We start from the raw sequence: 21,433 nt of genomic DNA, 5'->3' as shown, positions 1-21,433 counted from the left end.
GTTTTCGGTAATAATCGATATACAGAAAACGACTGTAAAGATAGACTAATAAACGAGAAAAAGAGTAAAATGAGCATTTGTGGAGAAGACGTTGACGTCATCCAAATCCTTCTGAATCTGACGTCTTCTTGAAAAAAGGTCTTCTGAATCGTCGTCTCCACGTCGTCACCTTTTTTGGGAGAAGTAGGGGGCTATGAGAATCCTGTTCCGTCTCGATGTCTAACAAACACTCCACACCTGTATATACTATTTCTGAAGAAGTGAAGAAAAAGGAAAAGCGGTAGAAAATGAGAAGAAAAAGAAGAAAAAAAAGGGGAGAATTAAGAGAGAGAAGAGATGAAATCTATCCCTTTTGAAAACCATACCGTCTAATCACTTCGAGGCATTTCATATCCCGGTGGCGGTTGTTTAGTGAGAGAAGGAGGAGAAAAAACAGGCAGACATTGGCTGAGACCCACCACAAATGATATAAATTATGAAAACGATTGTCGAGAATTCACAATTCGATTAGCTGGATTTTCATTCCTTATCTCTCCTTTTTGCGAAGAGTGTGAGAATCTGACTGTGGCGCCCAAGTTAAAATTATTTGAAACGAGCGTGGTAAGGCTTGTACTCTAGGTCGAAAAATAAGAGTTAATGTTTTTCAAAGTTTCAACATTTTTATCTCTGCAACGTTTTCGAAAAAATCCAGAGAGCTAGAGTAGTCTCATAGTCAGAGGTTTATGTTCCAGTTCCTTTAAAAATTATAAACCAGCTTTTTTCGAACTTCATTTTTTGAAGATCTTCGGAGATGTCTACATTTTACAGTTTCACTGATCTGTAATTTGCTAAAACAGAATCATACACATTGATGCTTTTCTTCAAACAGAGCCATTTCTGAATAGGATAAATCTGATAAAACTACGAATTAGATAAAAAAACAGCTCTGAATAGAAAATGTTCTGAAAAGGTTTACTGTAGCTAATAATAACTGAAATTACAAAAAATCAAAACCCAACAACCACAGCTAAACATACATAACTGTTCAAGTTCTACCATGTCAGAAATGACAATGGAATAAGTTAGACAGGATAATTGAGATCCAAACTGACGGTTAGCTAAAACTGGGAAATCCCCCTGAACGTAGAGAAGTGACAGGACAATGAAGCTGAACGACCGAATGAAAAAGTTCCGATTATCTGGCAGGGCACTAATTGGAATGATGCATGTCGGTATTATGTCATCAGCGTTTAGCAACAAAATGAACGTTTTTAAGTTGTGTCTTGTTCCTAATAACCAGGAGAAATTATCGTATATCTATTAGCTTTGAAGTTATGGATGAGGTACACATGAAGCTTACTGTTATAACTTTTTTTAAACACGGAACTCAACATTTGAAATTTCTTCACGACGGTCCCCATTTCATTACTTCCTCTCCTACTAAAACTATAAATTGTTCTTATCTTTACACCTTTCAGTATATCTTATCACTTTCACTTTTCAAGAATTGACACCACAATCAAAAAGAGAAAAAAGAAAACATTACAATCGAAAAATCATATGATTCACGAGAAAAGACGATTTGTTCCTGTTCTATTCATGCCTATCTGATGAAAAAACCGAAATATTTAAAGGGAAAAAGGAAAAAAGAGGTAGATCATCAGAACGGCGTACTACGTAACCAATTGATAGTACTAATCGAATTATCGAGATCAGTAATCAAGAAAAAAAAAGAGAAGAAAAAAGAAGAAGAACATTTTTGAGATAAAGAATGGACATTTGATGATTGGTTACTTCCTTTTCATTTAATTAAAACTACTTGTTTGGAATGCTATACTGTATTTTCGTGACTAAACTTACAATTTTACTTCAAATTCTAAAAATCTTGTAATTATTTCACTTACATAAACTGTATTGATGCCACGAATACGAGACCTGGCTCAAAAATCAATTACAGCAGATTCTACTGAACTTTTTCGATTTTGAACGAATTCAGAACTTTCATATTAATATCTGCTGATTAGAAATATTTTTGACTGACGTGAGAAATCTTAAAAATGATGATGAGATCACACTGAATACAGCAAATGAGGGTGGGAAATCTCGAGTCTCGACACATGACATTATTACAGGTTTTTAGGTTTTCAGGTTGGAATTTAATAAAAATACAAACAATTTTGGAGAATTGGAGATAACACTTCAAACAATCAAAAGTTCATTCTATGATTCATTTTCTTTCTTCTGATCAACCTGACTCTACAGTTGATCCAAATTTTTCTATTTATTGATGTGTTATTCAAATTGAGAGTCGACTGATGTACTGTAAATGAGAAACAGGGTCAGTTGAATTTAGTGTCCTCTATCTAGTCGCCCAGAAATCACCATTAGAGAAAAAACATTTATCTGCAGACTTGTCACGGACCGCGCCGTTTTGAAGCATGTTTTGAAAAATTTGAATTTTTTTTGAAATTTTTTGAATTTTTTTTGGAAAAGTATAGTTTTCGACTAAAACTTTAAAATTGAATCAAAATGTGAATATGTATGAAAATTTAAGCATTTTTACTCTAATTTTTCAAAGAATTTCAAAAAATTTTGGTAAAAAATGGGTACTCACTTTTGAATGCGGGCAGGTCCGATTTTTGATGTCTGCTTATCTGTGAACCGCTATGTTTTAATAAGCGAAACGTCTTTAGTGTTCTCCAAGTGAGACTCAAAGTCCGGAGTTCAAAAACACCAAAATCAATTTTATTACAAAAAAAGCAAGCGAAACAAGTATAAAAACTGTGATTTTGAGTTCTACCCTTCTTAGTTTCCAATGTGTCGATGAGATCATTCCGATTCGATCGAGAATGAGAAATCTGGTGGAGGCTGGAAAGAATAAGAAGAAGTATTTATCTGTATTCCTAAGCTTTAAAAGTCTCACCTTTCCTTTGGCCTTCCATCCATTTCCATAAGTGCACAAAACAGTTACATTATCTCTCGATGCATTCTGCTCATCCGATGCTCTTTGCCCGTCATCAACTGGTGGAGCCAATCCTAGAGGCGGCAAAATTGGAGGGCGATGTGCAGATGGTGCAGGTGGAGCCACTTCATGAGTTGGAGAAGAGGTGAATGAGGTCGTTGGTGTAACTGTTTCATCCGTAGATTTCGTTCGAAGCGGAATCTGAGGAATGATTGAACGACCACGTGGTGGTGGAACAGCAACTTTGGCTGATTTCTTGGAGGATGATGAGACAACTCTCGTCTTCTTCTTTTTCTTTTTGTCCTTGTTGCTCTTGCTTTTTGAGGAACTGCTTGATGAGCCCTTCTTTTTCTTTTCCTCTTCCGCCTTCTTCTTATTTTTCTGAAATATTTTTGTTCGTGTGGAAAGAGGGAATCCAAGAAACTGATTCAAAGAAAGATGTGGACATCCGGACAAATATACACACCTTCATGCAGAAAATGACAGCAAAAACGATGCCTGCGACAATAAGAATGCCAACAAATACGAATATGACAACTTTGATCCACGGGGAGGAAGATGATGAAGAGGCCTCTAAAAGTTTAATGGAGTTGTTTCATTTTCAGATAGAAATGTTAGCTCAGTTTGACAGAAGTGAACGGACATCTGGAAGGACGGATGAATCACCTGAAGCTGAAAACTTACTTTCAGTTGGCATTGTTTGGACGTGTTTTCAGTCAAAAAGGAAATGACAGAACAATAAATTAAAGTCTGAAATGAATTTTGAAATTTCGGAATTAGGGGGACAAAGGAGAAACCACGTGGAATATCCAATGTTTCTGTGTTTCATGATTTTCAGATAAAAATTTAATGAGAGTTCACGGAACAATTCTGGAAAGAGTTTTATGGAAACTCATTAATTTTTCCGAAGATACAGTACACGTAAAAATATTCTATTTGATTTTTCGATTCATGCAGTTTTCAGTTTTTTACCAGATTCCCTAAATATATGTTTTAGCAATTAGAGGTCCCAAGCATCTACAAAAAAATCATTCATTTTCAAATTTTCTGTGTAAAAACTGATTATTGACTTCGATGTTTGACCACCCTTTCCGGAAGTCTGAGAGGACAATACTTCTCTTTTTCTGTGTACCTAAGAATAGGGTTATGGCAAGAATACGGGATGATAAAGAAGATCAGGTCCATGTTGATCAGAGTGCAATTCATTTGTATACAAAGATTTCGAAAGACACTTTAAATAAGAAATGGAGAAATTGTAAAATGGCGCCAAGATGTTTTTTTTACATTCAGATTCCATATTATGTCCATGACTTGTCGTGAGTAATATTTTTAGTACTCTGACCGTGACTGTACTACGAAAATATTTTCGCTCTCACCTGTCTGAAAACAAATTATACGGAGCACGGTTTGTTGTGTATAGTATGCTAAAAAAACCAATCTCAATGTTGGTTCAGCTTGTTATCCCATTTTGGAACAGGTTTGACACTAGATACTATAGTAGTTCATGACCGAAATTGAGAACTCAGTCTGGAGCATTTCAATAGATAGTTTGGAGTATTTGGGATCACATCTGAACAGTAGGGGTATCTTGTCGAGAGTTTGCAGTTTATCACTAATAAAATATCTAAACTTTTCAAGAGACAGACAAAAGCCGCCTGAGAAGCATTTATAGTCTCAGAGTTTCTGGTATTTCAAGTTCATGATTGAAGAAAAGAAGATGACGAATCAGTCAGTTGCATTTAATTCAGACAACGGCGACTTTCAGTCAAGAAGATGAGCAATGCATATCTTCCAAATTTGATAGTGAACCATTGACGCCTCGGTGAGCTGGAACCTTGAAAAAAGAGCCTTGATCAGTACAGTTAAGAGAGCATGTTATTGTGCTCCGACCATCAACTTCAAACCTCTATCAGACCGCCCTTCTCCCCCTAAAAATAACTCGCCGACAGTCATTTCTCAAATCAAAAAACTTCACTTCCAATTAGCGGTCACTTGGTCATTTCACTCTCCCCGAAAACGGGCTCTTCACTTTTGTACCTTTCGGTTTTTTTCCGGTGACTTCTAAGCTTTAGAGTACTTAGCCCTCCTCGGTCAACCTCTTAGGCGCCACTGTCTCTTTGAAACCGATTTACACGTTTCGTTTTCGAAATACGCGGCGCTTCAGAGGGTCGCGTCTTTAGACTGTCCGCGCCTCCGCGGTCTAAAGCGCATAGGGAAAAACAAACATCCCATTGCGCAAACAATGCGTCGTGCTTGCTTCTTCTGATGCTTCTGTAGGAGATGCTTCTTCTTCTTCTTCTTCATCTTCTTCTTCTTCTAGTAATGTGTACAGGCGGACGGGGGGCCGCGCGGATGAAAATTTGGGCGGGGCCTGATTTTGTTTGGCGGTCTGCGTCTGGACAGTTTCAAAGGAACACTCTTTTTCGCCCCGCGCGACGGAGGGCATCCTTTTTCTCCCCGTTAAGGTTTTCACTGGGGGACCCGAAGAGGACATCAGATAATGAACGTCTTCTTTCTTATCTTCTCCAGTTTCCTAGTACTGGAAATAGCGGCACATCAGAAGTGGGTTCAATTTTTTGTTGAGTTTTTTGGGAGGATTGTTATATAATGTTTCATGGATGAAACCTGTTTCTCCTAGAGATATGCCCATGAATATATATCAAGGATATCTCCGTAATTACATGACAAAGCGGCTAAATCCGCGCCTCTTATTTATGATCTTAGGCGGTGATGATGATCGTTATGATATGTCGAGATGATGGCGGAGAGAGAGTAAAAAATGAGATGATGATGATGGAAAGTGTTTAGGATATATATGTGTATAGATTAGGTCTAGACTTTTTGGAATTCATGTTCTAAATTTCGACTTTTGATTTCGAAGATGCATTATTTGAAAATCGTTATCTATAAAATACATTTCGAGATTTTGTCGAGAGTATTACTGTAAGAGATAAAGATCATGAGATTTATCATGTTCATAAAATCTTGACTTCTTTATGAAAGTTTTTCCCTAGTTTCAGAATTTTGAAAAGCTTTGAAATTCATAATAAAATTAGTTTCAAACTTCAAGAACCAGATTTTCTTTTCTGGAGTATTTCAGTTTTTCTTATGATCATCAACTCATCTTATTTTAACTCTCATTTTTCAGTACTAAACAAACATTAATTCCGCAATCTCAAAGTTGCTATCTCACTCTTCTCTCAACGGAAAATCCTTTTTTCTTTACGTTCCACCTTGAGAAAAAAGAAAGGATAAGATCTTGATCTACAGTTCATATTTCTTTTGATGCCGTCTGCGCCACGGATTTATATCTCATTTTTGATTCTGAATGCGATTGATAGCCGTGTCCTCGTGAATTTTGAGTTCCAGCTGGGATTAGGAAAATTAGAAACATATTGTGGCTTTATCGTGCTTAAAAATTCAACTTGAAATTATTTTTTACAGAAAGTTCACAGTATGGAGAGTGCAGCCGACAACACAAGATCAAGTAGATATTTTACAGAATTTGTATATGCATGATGTGAAGGTATGTTAGACGTGTAATTGTTTCTAAAGTCTAACTTCAAAATTTTATCATATTTTTAACATTCAGTGTGGGAAATTTCTTACTGTTTTTGCCGAGACTGAAAAAACAGTTCGAAAAAGTTTCGTTAGAATAAAGTTACAAAACTGATCTGATAACTTTTTTGAGCATTTGAATAACACTGAGCGAGAAATATAATGTCTTGAGACCCTTGGCTCGAAGATTACAGTAGCCATCTCAAAGTACTCATTCGACATATTTTGTCTTCGAAAACAGAAAAAGTGTCATTTTTCAAAGAACACAATGAATTTCGTTTTCATTTTCATCTCTAATCATTTTCCCAAATACACAATACAAAGTGACAGTGAACATGCTTTTCCCTCATTCTTACACTTTCAAAAAGTCCCCTTTTTCTCTTTTTGTCCTTCTGAGAACAGGTTGTTCTATATGTAAAACAACAATGTAACATGTCAGAAAAAAGAGAAAACTGATTGAATCACTGAAGAAAACGGGCGGCATGGCGATGATTATGATTTTCTTTTTTTCTATGCATCAGAGACACTATTGTAATACTTTTGAATGGTTTGGAGGGTGGTGGAACGTATCTGAAGAGAAAGAAACTCGAGAAAAACGAGGGGATAAATGGAATTTGAAAAAAAAATGCAACACCTAAAATTTTTATTTCGAGAGTTTCTGACAGTCAACAGCAAATAATTTTCAGTTAGACTTCTGGAAATCTCCATCAGAAGCCGGAAAGGAGGTCCATGTGATGATTTCTGATGAGAAGACACCTAAGTTTTTACAAGAAATGGATGATCACTCGATAGCTCATTCAGTTATGATTGATGATGTTCAGAAGTGAGTTTTAGAAGAAAAGAGCACTCGACGATGTTTCTTTTCTGCCATTTAATTGTGAACATTGATGTTTATTGACCAGAAAGAATCGAACAGAATGTCCCTTGAATAGCATAGTCACGGATGACCAATTGGGAATTATGACGGGATTAAATTTACAGAGTGATTGTCGAGCAGAAGGAGAAACGGGATAAACTGCGAAAACAGGTTCGATTACACGATTGGAGGGAACAAAAGGTAAGAAACAATCGGATGGGAAAGAAAAGTAATGCATGAAAAGATTAGATAATCTAAAAAATTCAGTTATCATCTTTTAAAAGTTTCTTTGTCTTTCAGGTTCAATTCAATCTGGCTCAATATCATTCGTTTGCTGACGTCATCAACTATTTGAATTCTCTAGCCATCACATACCCAGAGTTAGTATCAGTTCAGCCAATTGGAACGACTCATGAAGGAAGACAGATTCCATTGATTAAAGTGAGTTAGACGATACAGTAATTCTACAGTAACTCTATTCAAAGGGGAAAACAAAAGATACCTAATTCTAAAGATTTTTTGATTTACTCGAAATTTCCAGCTTAAAATTTCACACGTTCCAAAAAATTTACGGTTTACGGTGGTATAAAACCTACTAAAAGGTCAATATTATCAGATAACAAACAAGCGAAACGGTGGAACGAAACGAGGAATCTGGGTTGACGGTGGTATTCATGCACGCGAATGGGTCTCCCCGTCTACAGTACTCTATTTCATTCATCAACTGGTGACTCAATATGATAAAGATGCTCAAATAAGACAGTTTGTGGATACATTGGAATGGTATATTGTTCCACTTCTCAATCCAGATGGTTATGAATACAGTAGAAGTAGTAATGATCCAGAAATTCGATTGTGGAGAAAGAACAGATCACCACCAAAGTGTATTCAACAAGCAACTGGTTAGTAGAGACAATTGACTGGAATTGGGGAAAGTGGTTCATTTTCAGGGCTATTCCAACCACCAACAACAACGTGTTGTCAAGGAGTAGATCTGAATAGAAACTTCGATTGGTTCTTCGGACAAGTTGGCTCTTCGACTGATCCATGCTCTGAAATCTATCAAGGAGCTTATGCATTCTCTGAGCCAGAAACTGCCGCTGTTAGAGACTTTGTTCAAAGACATCGAATCTCCACTTTCTTGACTTTCCACTCGTATTCTCAGATTTTGATGTATCCATTTGGACATCAAGTTAGGACTTATTCCAATGATTTGAATGATTTGGTGAGTTGAGAAAACTCGAAATCCAGAGATTGGACAAATATATTTTCAGAGATCAACAGCTTTATCAGCAGCTCAAGCATTGAATAGCGTATACAACACTCAATATAAAGTAGGAACTGGGGCTGATACTCTCTGTAAGTTTTTCGCAGAAAATTCAGAAATTATCAGAAAAAAAACTTTATAAACTTCAGACCCAGCATCCGGTGGTTCAGAAGATTGGGCCAAGGGAAAAGCTCATGTCAAATACTCATTCCTATTCGAGTTGAGACCAGAAGAACAAGTTTGGGATGGATTTTTGTTGGCTGAAAACCAGATTATTCCAACTGCTCGTGAGACGTGGGAAGCTGTGAAAGTTATCGCAGCCAAAACAATCGAGTTACCATCAAACACTCATAGAGCACCGCCAAAGCGGTGAGTAAAACTTCAGACATTTTTGAAAAGTTATTCAAATCTGATTAAGAACTAGTTTTCTTTCATAAATCTCTTTTTTCAGATGCGTAGATCATGACTCTCTCTGCCCGTCTTGGGCGCAAGGCGGAGCTTGTGAAAACTGGCCAGAAATGCGTCTGAGGTGCCCCAGATCATGTCAAGTCTGCGTTTAATTTATTCCTATTTTAATCGATTCTAGTTCTCCAAAACACAAGATCATCATGACGATTCTAGTCTCGTTTCTTCCATGTTTCCCCTCCTTTTTTCTGGAATTTTTCTTTAATTTTTGTATTTGTTCCTCTGTTTGCTCCTCCTCAATGTTTCGGGTATCTCCAATCATCCGTCGTCAGTCACGTTTTTTTTTCTGTTTTTTCTTTAATTTCTTTTTGTATTTATTGATAAATCTTTATGAAAAAATGTATCCTTATTCATAGTATATACACTGCAAATCACACCGTAACCAATTTTGTTTGAATAGTTTTTAATTTAATATAATTCTGAAATTCAATCAGAACTAAAATATCTTCATTCTCTTGAATAAGTCAACTACTATCAGAGAGTTCACTTGTCTTTCTTATCCGATTTCGTTTTTGTATCAGTCGTAGTTGCAGCCACTTTCCCAGGTTCCTTTTCCCCTTTCTCTTTCACAACAACTGGAATTGGTTTGACTCTTTTGAAATACAAGAAGAATCCGAGCAAAGCCAAAAGATTGATGAAAATGGCCACTCCGAAACCAAAATGAGCGAAAACCAGTGAGACTTTCAGGAAGATTCTGGAAATTCAATTACAGTACTCTCTCAATATACATCTCAATTCCCCGCCGTGAACTCACAGAGCTCTTCTTTCCATTCTTCTCGTGTCCTTTTTATTCGGAACTGCTTTCGAAATATCTCGATTAACTTGTTTTTCATTTGATTTATTCGATCTCTTCTCTCTGTTTTTCTTATTTTTTCTACATCTTTTCATTGTTTTATTCCCAATTTCCATCTCAATTGGCGCTCTTCTCTTCGTTTTTTTCTTTGATTTTGCTGACTTTGTGACATCCGAATCGCCGTCGCTTCCTTTCAGTTTTCGAAGTGTCGCCTGCTCTCCAAATAGAATCAAAGCACTTCGAGCGTTTCCAGGAGCACAAATGAAATAGATTCTGGAAAAAAAAACAAAGAAAGATATTTATCTGGGAAAACAAGAATTCCAGTTACTGGAGTTTTCACTGGATGTCCCCTGGTTTTACTATCCAGTGAAAACAGTTTTCATTTCCTCACCGAACAAAGTGATCAAAACTTGGTTTGATTGTTGGTTTATTCGATCTCATCATATATTTGTCGTTTCTTTTCATGAAATAATAAGTACGAGTCCAGAAATTGATAACGATAAACCGATCGGAACCATAAAATTCGAGAACACGAAGCGTTGATTCGGCGCCCTAAAGATATGTCTGTGTTTCCATTTGTCCAGATGCCCGTACCGTTTCATAACCAGTTGTCAAATTTTGCAAAATCGATCCGTGTTCAATTCCAATTCCAACTTCAGCCAATTTCATTTTCTTATAAGAACTAATACTTCCATCATCAATAAATGCCATTTGACGAAGAGAAACAAGATTTTCACGATCCAAAATGTTTTGATCTTCCTTTATACATGTATCTTCAATCGAAAAGAGTTCTCAATTGAGACATTTTGAAACTCACGGAATCTGAATCGATATCTAGAGTGTACCACGACCGATAGATATGCAAATATTATCCAGTGTAAGATGCGCATTTCCGTTTCTTCCAAAATTCTATGAAACTGCCGACAAACGGAAGAAATTCGCTAATAGGCATTTTTGGAGAAAAAGTGCTGGAATTCTGAATGTCACGCGTTTTCAAAAAGTTCAAATTTATGAAAAACCTATTTTTTCAGTAAATCAAATGATCAGTATGGTTTTTGTCAGTGAAAGATTTGGGGGAGTTACCAGTAAAAATTGGGCGTGTTCAGTAAGGCATAAGAAAAAAGAGCATAAGAAGAGCACAGAAAATTGGGTTGAAATGGGAGTGAAAAAGCACGGAAAATAGAAAAAAATAACCGTATAAATAGAGCAGTGGGATTGTGACGGAAAAAGAGAATGGTTATGGTCAATACATAAATACCGGAATTTTTGGTATCGAGGAGATGGAAAATAACTATATAAAATACGCTAGCGTTTGAGAGGGAATTTTTAACATTTGGGGTTGAACAAAATACAAAAATAATTAAGCTTGCCAATACTGGAAAAATGAAAAACAATCACACAACTTTCCATTTTCTAGGCAATTTGTCCCAAAAATTAAAAGTTCCGTCTCGAAAAGCTGAATAAAATAATAATGAAGGTAAAAGCGATGTTAGTAGAGTCCACAAGTACGAAGGTTATCTCGAATAATGATGTCAGTGACGGCGTCAAAAACGAATCGAATGTTGTTCGTGTCGGTGGCACATGTGAATTGAGTGTAGATTTCCTGATTCTTATGAGAATAAAGATATTAGTTGTTTGAGCAGAAATTGGTAAATATAATTTAGAACAGGCTATCTTTCTGATAACACTTTTACATGGTTTTGTTTTCAGATGGGCTTCAAGATTTTTTGAAATTGGAATTTCTATTTTTCGATAAAACTTACCTTTTGTCCGGCTGTCCTCTTGTTAACTTCTTCGAATTGCTGTTGAATATAAGCAGATGCTTCTTCGTAATTATTTGCTCCAGTATATTCTGGGAAACAATGCGTCAGTGGAGATTTCTGAATTTTCTCCTCGAAAAGATCCTTTTTATTCAAGAAAAGAATGATTGACGTTTCGGTGAACCATTTGTTGTTGCAAATCGAATCGAATAATTTCAGTGATTCTCGCATGCGATTCTACAAGATAATGAACATTTTATTTGAGTAGAATATAAAGGATTCTGAATGTATCAAAGTGCACTCACCGTCTGACAATCCTCCACCAACACCATATCGTATTCTGACAGTGCAACGCAGAAAATCAGAGCGGTGACATCTTCGAAGCAATGAATCCACTTTTTTCTTTCCGACCGTTGTCCTCCGACATCAAACACTCTGAAAACGTATAATCGTTCTATGTAGACAAAATTGCATATCATTTGTGAACTTTCTCGGCAGATTATTTAATTTTAGTAGGCATGATAAAATTCTTACAGGAAAAGACGATCTTTGTACACAAATTGTGTTTCCACGATTCCCGTAGTTTTGATTCTTGTTCGAAGAATGTCATCCTGGAAATAATTTTAAACAAAACTGATTTTGATAGTTATTTTTTTACCTGCGTTGGAATATAATTGGGAGCACAAATTCTGTCAAGTTGGCTCAGATAATAGCCAGCTGAATCGTTGAGCTGATATTCCCGGGATCTGAGATAGTTAGAGACGTGGTGAGAAACTCATTGAATATAACAAACCTTTCCAACGCCTTCTGGATTCCCTCATCTGACCACACACTTTTCATTAATACGACAAGTTCTTCCGGCAGTTCATCTTCTTCTCCAGTCGTACTGAACATCAAAAGTTTTCGGGCGTCGGATTCATGATCCATAGTGGCAAAACTGATTTGAAGCTGTTCCATGGCGCGAATGATAGCGTTGAGGGACTGAAAAATGTATAATTATGAATAAAATAACTGCATAATGAGGTTTTCCTATTTTAAAAAGTGAGTAGGCGAAATGTCAGCTTGTTTTAAGCAACGATTTGCGAAACAAAAATAGTCTTTTGGAGTGGATACAATTTCCAAAATTCCCTGAAATTATAATCCATACCAATATGATATTTCCATACACAACACCACGGAACACTTTTCTTTCTTCAGTCGTGTATCCAACATCGTGAATGATACGCATCTGCTTCAATATCGTCGACTTTCCCGATTCACCAGCTCCAAGAAGCAACAATTTGACAGTACGATTCGAACTTTCTGCATCTTCCCTCAGCTGAAAAAAAATTTTCAGACTCCTAACTTCTGAATGTGGGAAATTTATTTAATCTTTTTTTCGTTCAAAAATTACAATCTTTCTCATTTTGTTAAAAAAAAACAAAAACCATACCAATCTATCAATCTTTTTTGATCTGCGCTTTGCTGCCTCATCTTCTTGGCTCATAATACATCCCATGGCTGAAAAGAAATCTGATTTGATGATACAATTGTACAAAAAGAAGCAGATAGTAGCGAGATTTGAGAAAAAACGCATACGTAAGATAGAAATGACGTAAGGTAGAAAACACGCATTTTCAGTTTATATAGGCAGGCAACCCAAAATCACGAGAAAATATTTGGATAGAAAGGAAAGCCGTAATATTCTAATATTACTTGACAGCAGACAGGTGTTTTTCAAATTCGCACGGAAATAAGGTCAAACACTATTCAAGCTGAAAAATAATAATTTGAGGTTGAATTTTTCAGAAGTCTCACATTATTTTTTGAGTAATTCGAAAAATGATTCCCTCGGAGTTCTCCTTTTTTTATTCATAAATCGTTATCAGTTTTCTCTTATCAACGAAATCGGATCAAAATTCAAATCATCTGCCAAATTGCATTAACGGCGTGGGTGGCCGAACATACAATGGCCTAAAAATCAACCAGTTTCCGGCCTAATTTTCTCAAAGGTTTTCTCTGCCTTTCCAAAAGAAAGAGCCCAAATAAAGAAATATGAAAATTTTTAAAATTCACTGAAAAAAACGCAAAATGGCACAAAAAAGTGGGAAAAGGTGGAAAAAGGCGGGCAAAAATCGAAAGATATTGCTCGTCATATCGGATGCCGCAGACGTGCAGAGAGAGAGAAAGAAAAGGAGAGATGGAAAAAAGAGGGGTGCTTTACACAAACAATTGCAACATTCGTGTTTTTCTCTGCGCGCATCGGGGCAAAGGATAGGGGGAAAAGAGGAAAAAAGGGGACAAAAAAAGAAAAGTTAATCGAAAAAACATGATTAATGAGGTGGAAAATAAGGGGTAAAGAGGGGAAAAAGGAAAAGAGAAAAAGTGGGCATTTTTAATGAAAATTTTCGATATTTTTGAATGAAGAATGCATGAAATTTCATGTTGTTGTGGCGTTTTATATTAATCTTTCATTTCACAAAATTAAAACTGAGTTGGGTCGAAAAAGCGCCAATAACGCAACAATTTCTCAATGAAAAATTCATTGAAACACCAATTTGATGACAAAACTGAAATATATCTTCGAAATTTTGGCGTTTTCGTTTCTTTTTTCGTTAGGCTTCCAAAATACTGAAAAGAAAGTCGTTTATTTTAAAGTATTGTGGTTGTTACACATGAAAGAATGTTAAACTAATGATTTAAGGTAAGTAGGACATTTGGATTGCCTTCAGAAAAAAATGCCGGGATCAGGCATCTTCCAATCGTTTTCGACCCCTAAAACCCGCCCTTTTCACCCACAAATTAAACTACTCTGCGTAGGCGCCACTAGCACATACATATATATGGAAAATAAGAAGGAAAATTATGAGAAACTCCTAAAAAGATAGACATTTAAAAATAGAAATGAAGCATGCCTTAATTGGAAGTGTCAGGGCGTTTTGTAAACGAAGCTTCAGCGTTTTTTGAGCAGTTTTCAAGAAAAAAGTGAAATTCAAGTATTTGGGTTTTACAAATATGATTTTCTGGGAAAAGGTGGAAAAACTGAAAGGTCGGATGGATTAATATCCAATTTTAGTAACCATTGTACAGCAAATCCCGACGACATTTACATCTGATTAAAGGATACAGCGAAAAAAAACGAATAAGTAAACGGTATTTGAACTCGAGCTCGAGGTAACAGGGAAAAAGCGAGGAACATCAGAAATCCGATTAAATCAAAATAAAAAGTACCGAGGAAGTTCTGAAGAGATAACTGAAAAAAATAAGAAAAACAGCGAGTGAGATATTTTGATCGTGTGACAAGATTATTTACGCCCACAGTAGCCCGACCCTTCTCTTCCATGCGAGACCCAGTACCTTGGTGTACTCTTCTCGGACAATTCCATTTGGAAATGTTTCCGTTTTTTACAAGTTTTCTTCCAATATTCAGCAAAAAAATGGACAGCACAGTGACAAATTCGCTGAACTTTTCGAACTTGGAAAGTCCGAAGTCGAGTTCTTCGTCGTTATTCAACGATTCTTCGTATAGGTAAGCTGTTCAGAAACTGTAAGGATACGCCGGTTGAAGCCTCACTTCGAAAAATTTGAGAAAGAGTTTACAAGGGGTGACTTTAGTGAGCTATTTAGTAAACACGAATCTCTAATGTTTGAGATTATTTTGAACATTTTATCAATTATAATGTTCGAAAGGTTACAATTTCAGATGGAAAAGAACACCTGAAAAATCACTTTCATTTGACGCCGATGTCGAGAATCTAGAAGTCTCAGAACCGTTCGTCATCAAATTTCACAACATCAGCAATGGAGAGCGAGGTCAACAACACAAAATAGATGTTGCGTGCCAGTTGGATGGTGATTAAAATCCGGGGTCCTCTATGGATGGATGCTGTGGAGGGCATCACTGAATCGTAAACCCATTTCTAAAGTATTTGCTCTTAGATTTCATCGAAATGCCCATTGCGGATGCCGGAAAATGTTTGGATTGTATGACGGATGACCGAATTCAGCTCGACAACGTCGAAATCGAAATCAAAATTTGCGCGCCAACCTCCAAAATTGCTATTGAAGTAAATTGAATTTTCAATGAAGAGAGAAAGAGAAGAAAATCGATGAAATTTTATAGGAAGCAGTATGGAAAACTATTGAAAAAAAACTAATTCGTAAAAACAATGACCTGATTAGTAAAGATAGCTCATATTTTTTCGCAGCAGTAAAAAATCCTATTCGATAGTTTGCACAGAGATATTTTCAGAATGTCATTCGAAGATACATTGAACGTCGTGAACGTTGTCGAACAAATGTACCTGTGAAAAGAATTGCACTCTTTATTTATGATTTCACATACGCAAAAGAACTGGCACCGATCCTCGGAAGACTAGCACCTAATTGCATAATTTTGAACCTGGGAATTCCGAAAATGAAATCATATCCACTTGTGAGTCACACTTCAAGCCTAACGTTCAATTGTAAATTAAGCTTTTCTGACTAAAAGTTGCACAGGAATTGTTTAAGAAAAAACAAACTTGCAGCAACCATCAATGGAATCTCGTTACGTGGCAGACTTCATTTCCCAGTTTGTCGGAACAAGAAACACTTGTGAAACCCTTCGGTAAGAATAGAGGAAAGAGCCAATATAAAATGCATAATCCTTTTCCTTTTTGTTGTGTTTGTCGTGTTTTTTTCTCACGGAGATAGCCCTTTTCATATATTTGTCGCTAGCAGGACCGAGCCAAACTCTTTATATCTTTTTTGTTAATGCTGGATTTAGGCGGAGGTTGTGTGCGATCTGATAATAGTGCCTGAATCAGAAGAGTGACCTGGAAATTTTGAAAACTTCGAAAAGCACTCGTAGCGTAATCTAGTCAGTTTTGGTTTTCAGAGTGCTACGTATCTTCAACTTCGTCAGTCTCGATTCCCACCTACAGAAAGCTTTGTCGAAGTGTTCTCATCTGCACCATTTGACAATTTCTAATGTAATCAATATTATTTTTTAAAGAGATAGCTAGAGATCAGTTTAAAGAAGTGCAACAGCCACTATCTTTTACACATAAAATAACCTTTCAAAGTGAATTTCTACAGATCGATGATGTTGGATTATTCGAATTACCGACCATCGAAGCGGTTTTTCTGGATAGTTGTGATTTTTCGATAACAATGTTTGATGAGATGTTTGCAGAGGTTTAATTTGTTCTTAATAATAGTAAACTCATGTTTTTACCAGAAACATCCTCGCCTGTTCCCCAATGCCAACACATTTGGATTCTTACGTTGTCCAGTGGAGTTATCTATTCGAGCTGTCAAGTAAGTCATAACTGTCAAAATTGAGGTATTTTTATATCGAAAAAATTGTTTTATTCTTACAGAGAATGGTCCATGGATAGGAAAGCCGATGAACGTACCGAACTGTTCTTCTACCAACCGGAAAGAGATTTCAGAAAGTAAAAATTAAAAACAAATAATTTATTATTTCAAGTTTCATAAAGCATCTACTTTCAGGTTTCTATTCGAAACTAGCAAATCATTCGAAGTGGTAAATGATGATAGAGAATTGGAGGGAGAAATTCAGGTAAAACATGATATGAAATTATAAACAAACAGGCCCCTAATATATAACATGATAACGAAAGAAGTCACATACAGTTCCAATTCACAAATTGCAGATAAAAGGTCACAATGGAGGACCATTAATCACCGTTTTCAACAAAGATCGTGTGTACAAAGCGACGACAATACTGGATGACATTTAAAATCGAGAAGGACATTTTTAAAGAATATAATTTTTACATCGAAAATAAGATCTGTATCATTGCATTCACTGTTTCTATTAAATCTTCAATTTTTCGCATTTCTTTGTTAATTATTTACTTTCTTGATTGTGTGTAGAGTTTTCCTCGTGTTTTCGGATTGAATGGCACTCTTGTAGTATTTTGAACGGTATTCACTATAAGTAAGTCACAAGCGGGGAATTGGGATTCAACATGCAATCACAACATGTTCTCACGTCGATCTGTGACATCTGCCAACGGGCACATTCACGGGTGCCAACATTTCGAAGCACCTAAAAAATTAATAGTATGGAAATTAGGGAGGACGGCACAGCAGATAATAAAAATCAAATCCAAAACTGGCTCGAAGCTCGAACGAAAGACGTTAACCTACCTTCATGGGCATAACTCTCTGAATGCATTTCCCCTCTCCACGTAAACACGCTTTTTGAGAGCATATCAACTCATTGATGACACGTGGAAAATATGTAGATGGAAGGTGTCGGACAGCACGACATGTAGTACACAGGGAATATCCACCACTATTGAATTCTCCAGTTTCATCATCACACTCGACTGCTACCGTCATTCCTGAAACAACTGAAGTTGAAGTTGTCTAAATAAGAGGAAGTTTACCCAGGATATGTCTGGAAGTTCCAGTATTTCGTGACAGAAGACTGTTGCTATTACTTGTTCCGTCTTCATTATCTCTCCAATCGGCCGCCCGTGATCGCCTTCTTCTTCCTTCTTCCCATTCATCTTCATCCCACCATGCACGTTCTGCTTCCGCTGGTTGACCTGTTTTTATGATTTTTCGTATCAATTGACTCGATCTAAAAGACAAATTTCTGTCTCTTTCAAAAATTAAAAAAAATTGTTTCAGATTTCCCTTTGAATACCGTACCTCTGACATCTCTTCCCACAATGATAATCTGCGGGTGGCTTGTGTGCCAACCCCCTCAAATCTGGAAATTCATTTCTCGCCGTCGAAAAATCTTTGGCCATATAAATCTTATTGTATCCAGCGGTATCACGTAAACGACGTGTCAAATCCAACGGATGAGATGATTCACATGGATCTACTGTCGTCGTTGTTGTTGTTGTAGTCGTTCTGAAATTCAGATGAAAATCAGAAGACGTCAAGAGAAAACGTCAATCTGTCCAGGGTGCGGTTTTTGTACCTTTTTTTGTAGCTTCGTAGCTGTTGTAGTAGTCTATTGTCATCATACAAAATATGCCTCAGGACGATCACTTTCTGGTTTCAGGGATCTTTTATGAAACTTTACGAATCACTAGAATCAGAAAAGTGAATCTTATTTCAGACACAAACTACAGAATCATTAAAACTATATAGTTCTCAAAGAATTGTCCTTCTCTATGTTTCCAATGTCCATGTCAACAAACAATCGTAGTTTTTATACAAAGCTGAAAATAGTTTTCTGCTATTCTTCCTCAAACAGTTTCAGGTCATTGTCATCTATGCTTTCACTCCGTTTCATACGGAATCTCTGACCCATTCTTCTCGGATACAAATCACAAAAACTAAAACCTAAATAATTCGAATTCGGCGAATCAACCAAACATTCAGATCTGTTGATGATCTTGTCTCGACCCGATATTCCCTTTTTTGCGGTTATCAAAACTTAATTTCTCGTTTTCCGTTTCATGAAAACAAGAAGACAAAAAAGATAGAAACAAGAGGGAAACACGTCATCTCAATGTGTGATACTCTCACCTGTTTCCTTTGTTTTCTTGTTTACTTCGATATTTGGAAGTTGAGAAAATATGTTCGAGAACTTTATAGTTTTTGTGTTATGACTATTTGGAACTGAACTCGTTCGGAATAAATCGAAAGATACAGATTTTACAGAAGACTTTTTGAAAAATGCTCTCAAAAAAGACTACTGTAGGATAACTGTAACTCACGTAGTTGGTGGCGGAACCCATTCTGTCGTAGTCGTTGGAGGAGGTGTTGTCGTGGGTCTGTATTCCACGAGTTCCCAGAATCGAACTGGCTGAGAACTGTTCCAGACTTGATCCTGATTCTCTCGATACAATACCTGGAATGTCCGGAAAATGAATCATGAACAACTCTTGAGAAATCAGGAAAAAAGAAATTGAGTATTAGTTCGACAATGCTAACGCAATCTCGATCCACCAAATTGGATTTATGTAAATATTATGTGAAGAGAACCAGAAAGAAAGATGGTTTTCCTCTGAATACCAACGATTCAAATACCCATATCTACTACTTAGTGTCTGTTCAAAAGTCAGAATATCTATGTCTGAATCCACAAATATCCGAAGGCCTCCTTGGCTCAGGATTACTGTATCCAAGTATTCTTTGCTCTAGTTTTATAGGACACGTAACATGTGGTTAGATTTGTAAAAAGACACGGAAACAAGAGATAATCACCTGAAAAAAGGAAGGAAGTAGTCATATGATTTGATATCAAACGGTAGTAGTGAAACCAATTAATTGCTGTGAATTTAATGGGTTTCGGTAGTGTTTTTTGCAGTGGAAACGAAGCAAAAACAATGAATAAATACGGTAGATAGATTGATTTCGGAAGTAAGTTTGATCTCGAGACTAGATTCGAGATTGATCGTTTGATCTAGACTAGACTAGATTATTATACTGTGAAGTTTTTAGTGACAATCTGCAACAGTCTAACCGAATAATTTTACGAATTCTCTTTTCTGTCTTTAACCCAGTTACCCCAGAAATTACTGTTTCTCCCCTTCTTCACCCCTTTCCATCCATTTCTATATAAATTTCTTCTTCTCTCATTTTTCTCAAAACTTTTAAAACGTTAGTGTCTTCTTCATCTGAAAAATGGGGACCACTTAGGGATCCTTTCGTCCATTCCGACAACCAAATTGATGCCAATTGTTCTCTTTTTTTCGTTTTGCAGTAGTGCAGACAATGAGAGAAGCTCCCGGAGCACATTTTGATGATGATGATGACAGCTCATCCGTCAGAACAATGGGAAGAAACGATGGAAGACACCTGTTATTATTTTAGAGAAAAAGAGTAGTCTTGTTCCTTAAGTAAAGGGTTTGCAAGATTTACGAGAGAGACTCTTTGGCAGGTTTACGGTAGGACAAGATTCGAACCTTGAGTCAAGGGCCTTAGCCTCTTTAACATCTCAAAAATAGTTTGGTGTGAATAAAATAACTATAATTGATTAGTCTTACTTCCCGTGAGGTCAGAAAGTTCCAGATAACAGAATCTTATTCGAAACTAATTAGAAATGTATCAGATTTTCAGATTTCCCTCCAATCCTCATAATTTTTATTTTGAACTTTCAGTAATTGCTGCGTGCGCTGTGTGATGAATAAAGCAGATACAGTACACAAGAACAAAGGATTCGGAACGTCTTCATTAGTAATAAAAAGTGGGCGGAGCATCGATATTTTCTGGAATAAATGAGATAAAGCTTCTAAAATGTGAGAATAACTGTATTTCATTGAGAGAGCTGAGATTTTCGGGGTAAACTCGTCTAGAATCTAGAAGTGTTTCGAACATTTTTGAAAATTGATCGTTTGTATTTCGAAAAAAAGGTAAACTTAAAAAAAAGGTTTGAAGGTTTTTTTCTTGAGCTAGATAAAATTGAACTAATTAAGAACAAAAAAACCGAGTTATATACCTAATTTTTCATACAGTATACCTCAACACTACGGTACCTCAACCCCACCTTCTGAAAAATTCGAAACTTCCACAAAAAAACTTTTTCTTTTTCAAAAAATGTTCTCAGAAAATCTCAACGCTTCGAAACGAAATACGAAATAATAATCACATTACACGTAGATTTTTATTAGTTAATACACACATACGTAATCAGCATTATCACTAGCGAAAACCAAACATAATATCATCAAAAAGTTTCGATTCAATGATTATGATTACCTGAAATTGCGTAAAACTCGGCAGCACACGGAGCATCAGAAGTACAATAAGAGGAAGAGAGAGTAGAGACATAGAGAAAGAAAAGAGACGCAGACAGATTGGGCTCGCGGAGCGAAGAGAGTGTAGAGAAATGAATGGA

General features: G+C 36.4%; 6 protein-coding genes across 6 annotated transcripts; 2 read left to right on the top strand and 4 right to left on the bottom strand.

Annotated features, from left to right (window-relative positions):
• Window positions 1-2,808: 2,808 nt before the first annotated feature.
• GCK72_001386 (uncharacterized protein) lies at window positions 2,809-3,638 on the bottom strand (the record flags this gene model as incomplete). Its single annotated transcript, XM_003105001.1, has 4 exons — window positions 2,809-2,847; window positions 2,903-3,322; window positions 3,408-3,514; window positions 3,626-3,638. The coding sequence occupies 4 exons, from the start codon at window positions 3,636-3,638 to the stop codon at window positions 2,809-2,811; spliced, it is 579 nt and encodes a 192-aa protein (XP_003105049.1).
• Window positions 3,639-6,269: 2,631 nt separating this feature from the next.
• On the top strand, window positions 6,270-9,182 carry GCK72_001385 (uncharacterized protein; the record flags this gene model as incomplete). Its single annotated transcript, XM_053722941.1, has 10 exons — window positions 6,270-6,292; window positions 6,386-6,467; window positions 7,186-7,322; window positions 7,481-7,556; window positions 7,656-7,796; window positions 7,972-8,257; window positions 8,306-8,580; window positions 8,630-8,714; window positions 8,772-8,991; window positions 9,074-9,182. The coding sequence occupies 10 exons, from the start codon at window positions 6,270-6,272 to the stop codon at window positions 9,180-9,182; spliced, it is 1,434 nt and encodes a 477-aa protein (XP_053591586.1).
• A 388-nt stretch (window positions 9,183-9,570) lies between these two features.
• Window positions 9,571-10,591, bottom strand: GCK72_001384 (uncharacterized protein; the record flags this gene model as incomplete). The annotated part of the gene is made up of 4 exons (XM_003105060.2): window positions 9,571-9,781; window positions 9,842-10,153; window positions 10,272-10,432; window positions 10,475-10,591. 4 exons carry the CDS (start codon window positions 10,589-10,591, stop codon window positions 9,571-9,573), a joined length of 801 nt encoding a protein of 266 aa, XP_003105108.2.
• Window positions 10,592-11,369: 778 nt separating this feature from the next.
• Window positions 11,370-13,138, bottom strand: GCK72_001383 (uncharacterized protein; the record flags this gene model as incomplete). Its single annotated transcript, XM_003105032.2, has 8 exons — window positions 11,370-11,489; window positions 11,644-11,877; window positions 11,946-12,075; window positions 12,175-12,251; window positions 12,299-12,386; window positions 12,434-12,621; window positions 12,788-12,958; window positions 13,073-13,138. The coding sequence occupies 8 exons, from the start codon at window positions 13,136-13,138 to the stop codon at window positions 11,370-11,372; spliced, it is 1,074 nt and encodes a 357-aa protein (XP_003105080.1).
• A 1,918-nt stretch (window positions 13,139-15,056) lies between these two features.
• On the top strand, window positions 15,057-17,366 carry GCK72_001382 (uncharacterized protein; the record flags this gene model as incomplete). Its single annotated transcript, XM_003104997.2, has 11 exons — window positions 15,057-15,148; window positions 15,323-15,471; window positions 15,559-15,686; window positions 15,872-16,054; window positions 16,149-16,228; window positions 16,499-16,592; window positions 16,699-16,797; window positions 16,841-16,920; window positions 16,983-17,057; window positions 17,116-17,185; window positions 17,280-17,366. 11 exons carry the CDS (start codon window positions 15,057-15,059, stop codon window positions 17,364-17,366), a joined length of 1,137 nt encoding a protein of 378 aa, XP_003105045.2.
• Window positions 17,367-17,560: 194 nt separating this feature from the next.
• Window positions 17,561-21,366, bottom strand: GCK72_001381 (uncharacterized protein; the record flags this gene model as incomplete). The annotated part of the gene is made up of 6 exons (XM_053722940.1): window positions 17,561-17,677; window positions 17,779-17,975; window positions 18,021-18,217; window positions 18,289-18,495; window positions 19,311-19,444; window positions 21,295-21,366. The coding sequence occupies 6 exons, from the start codon at window positions 21,364-21,366 to the stop codon at window positions 17,561-17,563; spliced, it is 924 nt and encodes a 307-aa protein (XP_053591585.1).
• Window positions 21,367-21,433: the final 67 nt, after the last annotated feature.

This window comes from Caenorhabditis remanei, chromosome I (genome assembly GCF_010183535.1).
Source record: "Caenorhabditis remanei strain PX506 chromosome I, whole genome shotgun sequence".
Lineage (NCBI taxonomy): Eukaryota > Metazoa > Nematoda > Chromadorea > Rhabditida > Rhabditidae > Caenorhabditis > Caenorhabditis remanei.
The sequence above is the reverse complement of the archived record's forward strand: the minus strand, read 5'-3'. Positions and strand labels throughout refer to the sequence as shown.